This window comes from Pteropus medius, unplaced genomic scaffold, assembly GCF_902729225.1.
Source record: "Pteropus medius unplaced genomic scaffold, Ma_sr-lr_union100, whole genome shotgun sequence".
In the NCBI taxonomy this organism is placed as follows: domain Eukaryota; kingdom Metazoa; phylum Chordata; class Mammalia; order Chiroptera; family Pteropodidae; genus Pteropus; species Pteropus medius.
This window is the reverse complement of record NW_024348527.1, coordinates 760,793-775,134: the sequence shown is the minus strand read 5'-3', so window position 1 is coordinate 775,134 and position 14,342 is coordinate 760,793. Positions and strand designations below refer to the sequence as shown.

The window sequence follows — 14,342 nt, the reverse complement described above, 5'->3', positions numbered from 1 at the left end:
ATCCAAAATATACAAAGAACTCATACAACTCAATAATAAAAAAACAAATGGTCCAATCAAAAAATGGGCAGAGGATCTGAAAAGACACTTCTCCCTAGAGGACATACAAATGGCCAACAAATATTTGAAAAGATGCTCAACATCGCTAGCTATTAGGGAAATAAATGCAAATCAAAATCACAATAAGATACCATCTCACACTTGTTAGAACAGCTATTATCAATAGGGCAAATAATAACAAATGTTGGAGAGGATGTGGAGTATAAGGAACCCTTATACACTGCTGGTGGGACTGCAAATTGGTACAGCTGCTATGGAAAACTGTATGGAGGTTCCTCAAAAAACTAGGAATTGATCTACCATATGATCCAGCATTCCTTCTACTGAGTATTTACCCCAAAGACATGAAAACCCATAAATGAAAAGATATTTGCACACTGATATTCATAGCAGCATTATTCACAGTGGCTAATACCTGGAAGCAACTGAAGTGTCCTATGATAGTTGATTCGATAAAGAAGATGTGGTACATATATACAATGTAATGTTATTCTTGAAAATCCATATCTGAAAAGATATTTGCACACCGATGTTCACAGCAGCATTATTCACGGTGGCCAGGATGTGGAAGCAACTGAAGTGCCCTATGATAGACGATTGGACAAAGCAGCTCTGGTCCATATATACAATGGATTATTACTCAGCCATAAGAAGAGATGAAATATTGCCATTTGAGACAACATGGATGGACCTCGAGATAATCATGCTAAGCGAAATCAGCCAGACAGAAAAAGTTGAAAATCACATTATATCACTTATATGTTGGATATAAACCTAAAAGCAACGAATGAACAGGACAAACAAACAGAGCATTAGACATGGATTATAGACTAGTGGTTACCAGAGGATAGGGGGTGGGGGGAGGAGGATGTAGATGGGGTAAAGGGGGAAAATATGTGGTGACAGAGAGAAATCTAGCTATGGGAATTGAGCACACAGTGTTAATATTTATATGTCTTAATGTTAAAGTGTATAGATGAAACTTATTGGGTTTCATTAACCATTGTCATTATAAAAATAAATAAGTAAATAATAATTTTAAAAAATAAAAATAATAAAATAGATAAATAAAAAGGCAAAAATATAAATAAACACAATGAGAGAATCTTAAAAGCAGCAAGAGAAAAGCAGTTAGTTACCTACAAGGGAGCACATAAGACCAGCAGCTGATTTCTCAAAAGAAACTATGCAAGACAGAAGGTCTTGGCACAAAATATTCAACATGATGAAAACCTAGGATCTACAACCAAGAATACTTTATCCAGCAAAGCTATCATTTAGAGTTAAAGGACGGATAAAGTGCTTTCCAGAAAAAAAATAAGCTAAAGAAATTTATCAACACCAAGCCAGTGTTACAAGAAGTATTGTAGGAACTTCTTTAAGAAGAAAAAACATTGGACATGGTTCCATAGTGTAGCAGTTAGCACGTCTTCTTTACACACAGAAGGAAGGTCCTGAGTTTGCGCCCCAGTAGAGCCACGGCCTATGGTCTACAGCCATACCACCCTGAACAAGCCCATTGTTTGATCTCAGAAGCTAAGCACGGTAGGACCTGGTTAGTACTTGGATGAGAGACCACCTAAGAAGACCAGGTGCTGTAAGCATAAATAATAATAAAAAAGGAAAAGGAAAACGCATTTATCGAAAACATGAATAAAGAATGGTAATAACTACATTCCTATCAACAAGTTCCTCCAATGGAAAAGAATCAACTGCCCCAAACAAAATATAGAGTGGCTGAATGGATAAGAAAACAAGACCCCTACATATTCTGCCTACAAATGACTCAATTCAGATTAAAAGATACACACAGTCTAAAAGGAAGGGATAGAAAAAGATACTGCCTTGATGGACCTAGAGGGTATTGCACTGAAAGAAGTCAGATAGAGAAAGACAAATATCACATGATTTCACATACATGTGGAATCTAAAGAACAAATTAAACAGCCACAACAACACAAACTGAAATAAACTCATAGATACAGAAAATATTTTGAGGGTGGGAGGTTGAGGTGGATGGCGAAAAAGAGCAAAGGGATTAAGACATACAAACGGATATTTAAAAATAGTCGTGGAGATATAAAGTGTAGCATACGGAAAATAGTCGCCAATGTTGTAATAAATATGTAAGGTGAAAGAGGGGTACTAGATTTAGTGTGGTGATCACTTTGTGAGTTATATAGATCTCTTATCACTATTCTGTACAAATGAAATTAATATCTTATAGTATGCCAACTATAATTGAAAAAAATTTTTTGAATTGTACAATGTAAGTACGAGCAACTAATTGTCTATTATATTTTAATAAAACTTAAAAAAACCATTAAACAGTTAAAAGACAAAAGCTAATTCAAGGACAATATTTGTAACACATAGGACAGAGTGCTAATATTTTCATTTAATAAATAAAAATCTAATTAGATCAACAAGAAAAAAAAACAATGAAAATAAAAGCACCAAGTATCTTTACATTTGTTTATTAATATGCAAATTTGTAAATAACTCTATAGGTAAAGAGGAAACAGAAATGGAAATTTCTGTTTTAGCAATTACTGTATGCTAAACAACTCATATCAAACTTCATTAAATACAGCCAAAGTGGTGACCTTAATTTATCAGAAAATTAGAAATAGTAAAAATAAACAAGCTAAGTTGAAAAAATAACAAGAAACAAAACAACACAAACAAAATAAAAGGAAAAACTTGATACAAGTAAAAATAAAAACAATATTCATTCATTTTTAAAGGAAAATTTCTTAAACTAAGATTTAAAGGGAAGTAATATCTTAACTTGATAAAACTATTTCAACAGGAAGTACAAGACCCTGTAGGAAATGTCATACTTTTTGGTGAAACATCATGAACATTCTCATTCGAGTCGAAAAGAAGATAAAGATACTCAGAGTCACCAATACTTTTTTTCCTTATACTAGTAATCACAACCTATGCACTAAGTCTGAAGAAAAAAAGAGGTAGGTGTAAGGATAGGACAAAAAAAAAAAAACATAAATTTTGGTTATCCACCAACCATACGATTATCTACCCAGAAAACCTAAAATAATAAATTGGTAAATTACCAGAACTTAGAATGTTTGCAAGGTGGCCAGATGAATTGCATACTTAGATAATTTGCCTTCTACACCAACAATTAAAATTTAAACATAAGAAGAAAATCCAGTTAACAATAGTAATAGCAACAAAATTCACAATAGTAATCAAATTAACCCATGAATAAACTCAACACAAGATGTGTAAGACCTCTTTGCAGAATTTAGTAAAATATTATTAAGTAATATAAATTGAATAAATAAAGAAATAGATATACTTAATTATTACTTGACGTGACAACTCAATATTATAAATAGGTGATTCTACCAAAATTTAATCTTTAAATTCAAATTAATCTCATTCAAAATTACAATGATTTTTTCTTTTTCAAAATTTTATTATTAATTTCAAGTATACAGTACATTGATTAGACATTTATATAGTTCATAAAGCGATCCCCCTAATTGTTCTTTCTCTCCTTTGGCTCTCCACCTAGCCATTACATTAATGAAACTAACAAGCCGCTTCTAAAATTTATTTGGAAGAATAAATTTGTAAGTATAATGAAAATAGTTTCTAAAAAGACCAAAGATGGGTATATTTTCCTTATCACTTTTGAAAACATTATAGAGCTGTAGTAATGAAAAAAGTGTGTTAATGGTGTAGGAATAGACAGTGACACAGAAGAGTGTCCAGAAACTGACATGGAAACTTTGAAATGTCTCTTTTTCTCTTGCTAAAGGCTTTCTAGTATTTCTGAGATTAAAAGATAATAGTGTCAAAGAAGTGTGGGTAGAGAGTTATTAGTACATTCTAAAAGTAATAAAGTTACCTTAAATTATTCTTTCTTACACTCAGACTGGTACTTACAGTATTTGAAACTTTTCAAATATTTTTTTTCCTTTTTCCAGATATTGATTCTCATAGAAAACAATAAGAACATAACTGGCATTATACATTAAAGGAAGATCTTATCATTACTTAATGTCTCATTGAGAACCAATGTACTGTCTCCAAAATGAGAGAATTTTGATCACCTTAATGTTTTTGTTTTCCTTAGGGATTGCTGTTATGGGTCCCCCTGGCCCCCCTGGCTTTCCTGGAGAAAGGGGCCAAAAAGGTGATGAAGGTCCACCAGGAATTTCCATTCCTGGATCTCCTGGACTTGATGGACAGCAGGGGTCTCCTGGACTTCCAGGGCCTCCTGGCCCTCCAGGCCCTCAAATCCCTCCTAGTAAGCTATATTTTTCTTTTATTAAGTTCTATCATTTTTATTTTGTTTTCATTTATAAGTGAATCTAGCTGAAAGTTGGCATCGTTCTTTGCATTTCCGATATGTAAGAGTTTCTACTGCACCTTCTATTTTTGATTTTTAGTGATTCTTTGAAGTTTAAATTTGCTCTTCAAATTATCACCAGTATTATATCTTTCTTTTGCTTATAGATAGTTGTATTACTGTGGGGAAGTAACTGAAAATAGGTCTTTTTTTTCTAGCTTGTCAGGCTTCCTTTTTTTTAGTCTTCTGGATATTTCACAGTTAGCTTGCTATCCTTTCTTTATCTTATCTCAGGTGATAAGATATGTGAAGCAGGCCCTCCAGGCCCTCCAGGATCTCCAGGTGACAGAGGACTCCAAGGAGAACAAGGAGAGAAAGGTTTGATCCCCATACTTTTTCCTTCATTCTTTCAAATCATCAGCAAAATTCTTTATATCCTCCACTCTCCTTTAGCCACTTACTCTCATGGTCATATCCCAAGACCTTCCATTACCAGTAATACAAACTTCCATGCTCTTGATTTCATGAGTCCCATTTTCTGACCACTGTCTTCTATCTTTTTAGGTTACTACCTCTAATAACCTAACTCCTACAGTACTTCAGCCTCAATGAGACCTCAATCAGACTCTCTCTCAAACTTTTGGTGTTTTTTCTCCCTCTTAACCTAGGATAAATTTATGATCAACCATTGTAGTCAGTCCCATGCATAAACCTTTGACTTCTTTACCCTCCACTCACTGTTGTACTCAGAACAAAAACATAGCCCTGGTAATTTCAAGTTACCATCTCTTCTGAGCCTGTACCTTCTCTTCTCCATTCATATTTCTAACACCTCCTCTTCTATTCTCATTTTAAGATTCTCACTTCCATTTCTCCTTCACTGACCAATTGAAGCAATAATAAGAGAACTTTTATAGCTTGCCATCATAATGTTTACCCACCTACGTGCATCTGTGCCTACATCTTCTGCCTCCCTGCCTATTATTGTTAATACTCTTATCTAAAGCGAATTCTTGTATTTGTACAATAGATTCCAGTCGCTCCTAGTTCCCCTAAGGATTTTATTCCACAAATTCTTGCCTTTCTCACATCATCAATTTTTCACTTTTACTGGGTCATTCTCAGGAATATACAGATGTGCCTTTTTCACCAATCTAAAAAATACCTTATCATGATCCCACTTCCCCCGCCAGATACTGCTGTATTCCTCTGCTCCAATTTACAGCAAAACTCAAGACTTTTCTACTATCTCTATATACTCTTCTCTCATTTTCTTTTAAACATACTCCAATCAGGATTTTACTGCCTCCCATCACACCACTCCATAGATGCTGCTTTTGTCAAAGTCACCAGCAGCCTATATCCTGCTAATCCAAATGTCAAGTCTCCATCCTTTTTCACTTGATCTTTCCATTCTTCAAACACTTCCTCACTTGGTTGCAGTACGTTACAGGTCTTGTTTCCTTCATACCTCCTTGGAATATTTTACACACACACACACACACATACACACAATCCTCACTTAACATCATTGATAGGGTCTGCAATTTCAAGTTAAACAATGTATAATGAAACCAGTTTTACCATGGGCTGATTAATATAAACAAGAGTTAATTTCCTATGGCATCTCATCAATTTTATAACAAAATGACAATGAATGAAATGACATTATTTGAGAGCCTCCTGTGTATGTATGAAATATATAATTTGTCTCCTATCATCCATCTATCTTTCTGCCTATCTATAAATACCTCTATGTATAATCTTCTGTGTAACTACCATCTAAATCAAAATATAGAACTTTTCCAGGACTCTAGACGACTCTCTTATGCTCTCTAGCCACCACTCTAAAAGGTAACCACTATTTTATCCTCTATTATAAATTAGTTTGCCTAATCTTGAACTATGTGTAAATAGAATCATACAATATGGGCATTTTTGTGTCTGGTTTCTTTTGCTTAATTTTATATCTATGAGATATAGCCAGGTTTTTTTGTTTACGGTAGTTTGTTTTTCACTGTTCTTTAGTATTTTGTTGGACAAATATACCTAAATATCCTTTCTAATTTTAACAGACATTTGATCTGGGGCTATTATGAGTAAAGCTACTATGAACATTCATATACATACTTTTTGTAGGATATAAGCATTCATTTCTGTTGTGTATATACCTGGGAATGTAATTGCTGGATTATAGGATAGGTATAGGTTTTGTTTCCATAGATAGCACCAACCCATTTTCCAAAGTGGTTTTAGTTTCCATTTCCTTGATAACTTATTGATGCTGAGCCTCTTTCCTTAGAGTTTGTATATTTTGTTTGCAACTTGCCTTTTTCCTATTTTTAATTGGGTTGTTGGATATGTGCATCACAGCTGTCTTCTCCAGTTGTTTAACTTACTTTTTTACTCGTCTTTCCTTGAACAGAAGTTATTAATTAAAATAAATTCAATTATTAATTCTTTTTTTATTGTTAGTGCTATTTATGTCCTGTTTTAGAATATTTGCTTACCCTAAGGACCTGACAATATTCTTGTTTTCTTCTAGCAATCTTACTATTTGCCTTTCATGTTTTGATCTTTGATTTATCTTCAATTAATTTTTGAGTATAATTTAAAAGAGAGATCAAAGTTTATTTTTCTCCCCACATGGATATCCAGTTGATTCAGTACTATAGTATGAAAGACCATCAATTTCCTACTGAATTGCATTAGCATTTTTGTTGTAAACCTTATATGTGCGAGTCTTTTTCTAATCTCTATTTTGTTTCATTGTTTTATTTTTTCTCCTTGTGCCAATGCCAGACTGTCTAAATTATTGTAACTTTATAGTAAGTCTTGGCTTACTTTGTACTTCCATATGTATTCTACAATTATCTATCCAGTTTTTAATTTTGGAATGCCCCAGAGATAAGCCCTTGTTCCTCTTCTCTTCTAAACTAATTCATTGTCTTATGACTTTAAATACCATCTACTTGCCAGTGACTTCCAAATTTATGTCTCCTGTCTAGATGTAAGCCTTTTCCTCTAGATTAGTATATCCAACTGTCTACTTAACATTTTAAACTTCACGTCCTGATCAAGTTGAAGTTCTATTTCTACTACCTCCTTCCGCATAATTTTTCCAGTAACATCTTTCCCTTCTTTCTTAAAAGCAGGCCATGCTAGCCTTCTGGTTGCTTAGGCTAAAAAGCTTGGAGTCATCCCTGATTCCCCTCTTCTTTTATGTTGTATATGTGATCCATGAGAAAATCTCATTGGTTTTACATTAAAATATGTTCAGAATCTAACCAATTCTCATGTTAATTGCTGTCACTCTGGAACGAGTTTCCATCCCTCCTAGATCACTGCAGCGGTAGCCACTTAAATGGTACCCTATTTCCATCCTTGCACTTAGATTTTATTCTTAACATAGCAGCCAGAATCATCCTTTTAAACTTAAGTTATATCATTTTGCTTTTCTGTTTAAATTCTTCTATTAGATTCTCATTTCACTCACAGTAAAAGCTACAGTCTTTACGGTGGCCTAGGTGATGTTTTATGATATGCCACTCATCATAACCTGTTAACTGTCTGACCTGGTTCTCCTTTCTTGCTCTACTTAGAAATCTGGTTTTCTTGATGTTCCTTGTATATGCCAAACTTGGCTATTTGTTTTGCCTGGAATACTCTACACTTATTGTGCACATGCCACATCCTTAAAGTTTTTTATTATCTATCATCTTCTCAATGAAGTCTATCCTGACCACTCTATATAAAATTTCAAACTGCCACTCATCCCTAGCATATCCAACCCCATTTACCCAGCTCCATATTTTTCCTATAAACATAACTCCTTTTGATATATATGTATATATGTACATATATAATTTAATAATTTGTTACCTTCGTTGTTTATTATTCCTTTCCACTGGTAGAATGTGAGCACTGTGAAGACATAGATTTTTGTCTGATTTGTTTAACAATGTATCACAAGCACCTAGAACAGTGGTTGGTATACAGTGGGTGCTCAGTAAATACTTATCGAATGAATTGATTCTAGTTGTAGACTTCTCTAATAAAACTGTTAGGTAGGAATGTTATCCCTTCATGCCAACTTCTTTAGAATCAATCTAAAGAAGGTAGACAAGTAAAATATTTTTTTTCTTATGGTTTTCTCTAGGTGACAAAGGTGACACCTGCTTCAACTGTATTGGAACTGGTATTTCAGGGCCTCCAGGTCAACGTGGTTTACCAGGTCTTCCGGGTCCTCCAGGTGAAACATCCTGCCTCTGGGCAACCTTTTAAAATATGTCTTGGCTAGCTTTTAGTGAGCTTATAGTTTTAAAATGATGTCAACTTCTCATTTTATAGCTAGTCACTCATATCTGTAAATAATTAAATATGAAATGCCTCTATCTGCTGTGAAATAAATTATGCTCTTGTTTCTAATACCTGAAGATACCAACATTATCTATTAAAGAATTTTAACAATAGTATTCCAGGAAAAAATATCTTCCCTATTTACTGTATGGTGACAAAAAAGAACTTATGCAGAGTCAGACTTCTTTCTTTCAGAAAATTGGGGCAAAAGTTCATAATACCTGGCCCCTGAGTATAGTTTCCAGTGGCAGAGTTTCTCATCATTAGGCATGTATCACATGTTGTCATTAAGGAACTTCTAATGGAATTTGGTAACCAGCTGCCAGATATTCCTCTTTCTATGCATAACTTATCCTCCCTTTTTCCAATCAGAATCCTATTTGTTATCCATCAGACCAACAAATCTTTTACTCAACTGCCTCTTGAGATATCTCAATATTATATTCTCTTGAAGTCACACTTTATGACTGTGTCAGGCCAGAGAATAGACACCAGATCTCTTACCTTTCTGTCTAGTGTGTTTGCCAAGGAAACCAATTCATTTGGTACCTGGAAATAGATTTTTAGCAAGTCTTTTATGGCTGCCACTGGAAATTAATAATCTAGCCTTGTACCTCCAGTATAGCTGTTCTCAAACTTGGGAGTGCATCAGAATTACCTGTATGGCTTGTCCAGGTTGCTGGGTCCCACCTGCAAAGTTTCCAGTTCAGTAAATCTGGGGCGAAGGCTCAAGAATTAGCATTTCTAACCAGTACTCGCATGATGCTGATACAGCTGGTTCGGGGGCCCATTTTGGGAATGACTGATTTAGTAATATTTTCTCTAGCCTTTGAATACCAAACATTTCTTTAAACCAAATTTTAAGGAGTAACAAACCAAAGAAATGACTGGTAGGGACATACGAAAATTGTTTAAGTCAGAACAATGAAAGATATGCAAATTTGGTCCTTATCACCTTCTCCCCTTGGCAATGAGATAGTTTAAGGAGCCTGAGTACCTCTGTGCATAGTACTTTGTAGCTGTGAGCTCTTATGAAGCTTTGGAGTTGGAAATACCTAAGGATACAATATTGTGTGTAACATGAAATGTTAGATTTACCTAAAAGAAAGAATGATTTCTTCATTTTGAGAGCATAAAATTGGAAAATAAAAATATGACCTGTTAAATGGGAATGAATGGGATTGTTATTTTAAAACTTGATTTCCTGACTTGCTGATTTTTATATGCTTTGTCATGAGTTCAAGCTCAAAGCTCACTTTATTTGTGTGTGTGTGTGTGTTAGGATCTCTTGGTTTTCCTGGCCAGAAGGGTGAAAAAGGAAACACTGGTGCAACTGGTCCCAAAGGATTAACAGTAAGTTTTGAGTTTATTATAGAACAAAAGAAGTAGAAGACAGACATTTACACTTTGATTTTCACTCATGGATATATATAAATTTAGTTTTCTTATTATTTTATGACTTATCTGATTCCTTGATTCTCTTTTAATCACATGGCTCACTCGATTCATAGCTTTGTAAACTAAATGTTTTTGGGTGAGTTAATGGGATATACTGGAGAGAAAATATTTTTAAAAAATAAACTGATTTCTCTTTATTTTTTGCCCTCTTCTTTATTTTCCCCTCTTTAGGGCATACCAGGAGCTCCAGGTGCTCCAGGCTTTCCTGGACCTAAAGGTGAACCTGGTGACATCCTGACTTTTCCAGGAATGAAGGGTGACAAAGGAGAGTTTGGTTTCCCTGGAGCTCCAGGACTCCCTGGTTTACCTGGCACCCCTGGACAGGATGGATTGCCAGGGCTTCCTGGCCCCAAAGGAGAACCTGTGAGTTGGTTTGATATTCTTGATTTTGTGATGTCAAATTGTTACTTAGGGATGTTTCCTAAGATGTGCCTGGTACTGAGATGAACATCCAATTGATTAATGTATAGAAATGTGATTAATGTATAGAAATGGTACATTATTATGAACTATGTAGGGTTTCTTTACCACTCTTTTCTCATAGTTGTTTTATAAATTTCTTTTTAACCCATTACTATATTGAGTAATATTGGCTAAAACAGCTGGGCAGGAAGGTTAAAATGCTTATGGGTCATTGGCAGGTTCCCCTTCTCTTACCCCATATATCCTGGGTTTATTTAGACCTAATGGCAGAAGTCAAATTTGGTTTTTATATGTATATTAAGTTTAGAGATTAGTGTGAATAGATGGCCATGTTAAGTGTTCCACAGAGCCTAAAGATTGAACACAATGAATGTCTTATTTTGTGCACAATACACAGCCCAGGGTATTTAGATGGAAAGTGATATATAAAATATTAGCTAGACTGTAAATTTCTTGACTTCTACTAGAATGTAAGCTTCATGAAGGCAGAGTTTTTTAATCTATTTTTATTCTTTGTATCGCCAGCACCTGGCACACAGTAGGAACTCAAAAATACTTGTTGAAGGAATGAATGACTAAGTGGCGAGATCACATACCGTCCCATAATAACACACACTTATACACTTTTTAAGGAGCACTATTTATGGCGATATCATTTCTCTAGTTGTATTCAGTAATACGAACCTATAGAGATCTCTTATATCTATATGTTTCTCTATTAAACTTTTCCCTTTTCAGGGCGGAATTGCTTTTAAGGGTGAAAGAGGTCCCCCTGGGAACCCAGGTTTGCCAGGTCTCCCAGGGAATAGGGGGCCTATGGGCCCTCTTGGTGTTGGCCCTCCAGGCCCAGTAGGTGAAAAAGGCATACAAGGTGTGACAGGAAATCCAGGCCAGCCAGGAATACCAGGTGAGTGTACGACAGTTGTTTTGTTTTTTATTTGGTACTCAAAAACAGAAATATATTATCTTACATTTCATTTTCCATATGAAAGATATGTTTCCCTGGACATTTATATTTGGGGCTTTTCTGTATTTTTAGCAGTGGAACACTGTGTGTGTGTGTGTGTGTGTGTGTGTGTGTGTGTGTGTGTAAAGAGGAGTATTTCTTCTTTTTAAGCTGCTTGAAGATTCAAAGGAGTATTGTTTTGAAGTAAATGATACGTAATACTTCATTGAACAAATAATTATATTGTAAATACCCATGTAACTACCACACACATCAAGAAACAGGACATTGCCAACCTCCTAGAAACCCCCATCTTCCTCTCTATTCTTTCCTGATCTTAATCCCCTACCATTTCTTAAAAAGCAACCACTCTCCTGACTTTTGCATAATCTCCTCCCACTTACCTCCTAGTAGTATCACCTAGATGTGCATTCCTAAACAAAATACTGTAATTAAGCTTATTTTTGAACCTCATATTAATGGAATCATAATGTAATGTTCTTTATGTTAACTTTTGTATAGCTATAGTACATTTATTTTCCTTGCTGTTTAGTATCCCACTGTGTGTATATATGTGCTTGTGTGTATATCACAGTTGATTTATCCATTCTAATGTTAATGGCAGTTGGGTATTTTATAATACAGACCTATTATGAATAATGCTTCTATGTACATTCTTGAATATATCTTGGTGTACATGTGCACACCCTTGTCTGCAGAAAGGATCGGCAAACCGTAGCCCATGAATTAAAACTGGCTCACCACTTGCTATAAAATGAAAGTTTTATTTGAATATATCCAAACCCATTCACTATTGTCTGTGGTTGCTTTTGCATTACAACTACAGAATTGAGTAGTTGTGAGAGAGACCATATGGCCCACAAAACCTAAAGTATTTCCTATCTAGTCCTTTACAGAAAAAAAAATGCCAGTCCCTGGGCTAGGTTATATATTTAAGATTAATATTTTTTAATAAATGCATCTTAAGCTTTACTAGATAATTCCAAACTATTTCCAGAGCAATTATACCAATTTATAATTCTACCAGCAGTATTGTAGATTTCTTTTTATTTTATATCCTCATAAACATTTTGTATTATCAGACTTGCATATTTTTTCCAGTCTGATGAGTGTGACATATCTCATGGCAGTTTTATTTTGCATTTATCTGATTATATTAAATTTTAGCACCTTTTCATATGTTTATTGACAATTCGAATTTTCTTTTATAAAATGCCTAGTCAAGTATTTCAACCATTTTTTTTTGTATTAGATTGTTTCTTTTTCTTATTGATGTAGAGGATTTATATGTTACATATATTCTATGTATTAGTTCTTTGTTAGCTATTTGTTTTGTAAAACTGTCGCTTACTATGTCTTGCCATTTTCACTCTCTGTATGGTGTCTTTAATAAACAGGAATTAATTAGAATGTAATCAAATTTATCAGACTTTTCTGTCATGGTTAGTGCTTTTTTTCGTCACGTTTAAGAAATCCTTCTTTGTCCTGAGCTTATTTCAAGTTTCTATTTCAATCGATGAGAAGTGGATGTACTTTGACTTTGCACACATAAAACCTTAAGGTACCATTAGTTTACCAAAAAGAAGTATTTTCCCTGTTTACTACAGTTCTATTTTTTAGGTTCTTTTGACCTACATTTAAAAAATGTTTTTTATAAGTCCATCTTCAATCATGGAAGCTCTTAAAACTGTCATCTACTTTTTCTTTTTGAAATCTCATCCTTCTGTTTGGTATCTTTCTTGAATGTATAATATGAAATTGTTTTTCTTGTAGATTTTTGTTAGTTTGCAGTTTCAAAGATTATACACATTTTTGTCTTTAATTCAAAGAGATCTTAGTCAAGTGAACACTTATTCACTATGATTCTTTTTTGTTCTTAGGTCCTAAAGGTGATCCAGGTCAGACCATAACCCAGCCAGGGAAACCTGGCCTGCCTGGTATCCCAGGGAGAGATGGTGAAGTAGGTCTTCCAGGTATGTGAGGAATTTATTTGACTATGTCTTTAACACTTATTGGCTTCTTTCTTTGAAAGTTTCCCTTTCAAAAAACTGTTGCTTTTCCTTAGGTGACCCTGGACTCCCAGGACAGCCAGGCTTGCCAGGAATACCGGGTAGCAAAGGAGAACCAGGTATCCCTGGAATTGGGCTTCCTGGACCACCTGGTCCCAAAGGTATGTAGGGCTGAGTAGCAGGCAGGGCATGTTAGCTTTTTAGTATGATATTATTCTTTGATATAGTTCACTCGGCAAATAAAATATATTTATCGTACCTATTTTCTATGTACTGTAAAGAATATCAATGAAAAATCACAGCGTGCATGCATTATAATTTCATTGTCTTTAAAATAGTCCAGACAAGAAAATATCTAAATTATAGATATGTAAAAGTCATATATAAGCTTTAAAAATCACAGTGATTATTGACTTTTGTGTTCACTGTTATAGTGCCAGGGCTTAGAACAGTTCTTGGAGCTTAGTAAGCACTCAATAGATATCTGTTAAGTGAATGGATTCTATTAAACAGATTGATTGCATACATGCATCCAAATAACGTTTTATCCTAAATCATATTCTTTTGATTTACTGAAATTTTTAAAAGCTGTTGCTTTATTTCTCACAAAACTTTCTCATGAATGACAAGAATGTGCATTGGTTTGAGAAAAGTGCTAAACATATCTTTACTCATTTTCACTTAATGACTTCAAAAGATTCAAATTTGATTTTATATGTGTGTGTGTGTGTGTGTGTGTGTG

At 34.4% G+C, this 14,342-nt stretch overlaps 1 protein-coding gene across 8 annotated transcripts in view; it reads left to right on the top strand.

The window, feature by feature from the left end:
* Positions 1-14,342, top strand: part of COL4A5 (collagen type IV alpha 5 chain) — a 244,038-nt gene that overhangs the window by 152,399 nt on the left and 77,297 nt on the right. For 7 of the 8 annotated variants that reach the window (XM_039879705.1, XM_039879700.1, XM_039879704.1 and 4 more), the window contains exons 20-27: positions 4,169-4,342; positions 4,679-4,762; positions 8,544-8,636; positions 10,026-10,096; positions 10,373-10,564; positions 11,363-11,531; positions 13,472-13,564; positions 13,657-13,748. In XM_039879705.1, the coding sequence (XP_039735639.1) occupies positions 4,169-4,342; positions 4,679-4,762; positions 8,544-8,636; positions 10,026-10,096; positions 10,373-10,564; positions 11,363-11,531; positions 13,472-13,564; positions 13,657-13,748 (968 nt within the window). The remainder of the gene's footprint in view (positions 1-4,168; positions 4,343-4,678; positions 4,763-8,543; positions 8,637-10,025; positions 10,097-10,372; positions 10,565-11,362; positions 11,532-13,471; positions 13,565-13,656; positions 13,749-14,342) is intronic. The other variant, XM_039879706.1, reaches the window with a different exon arrangement.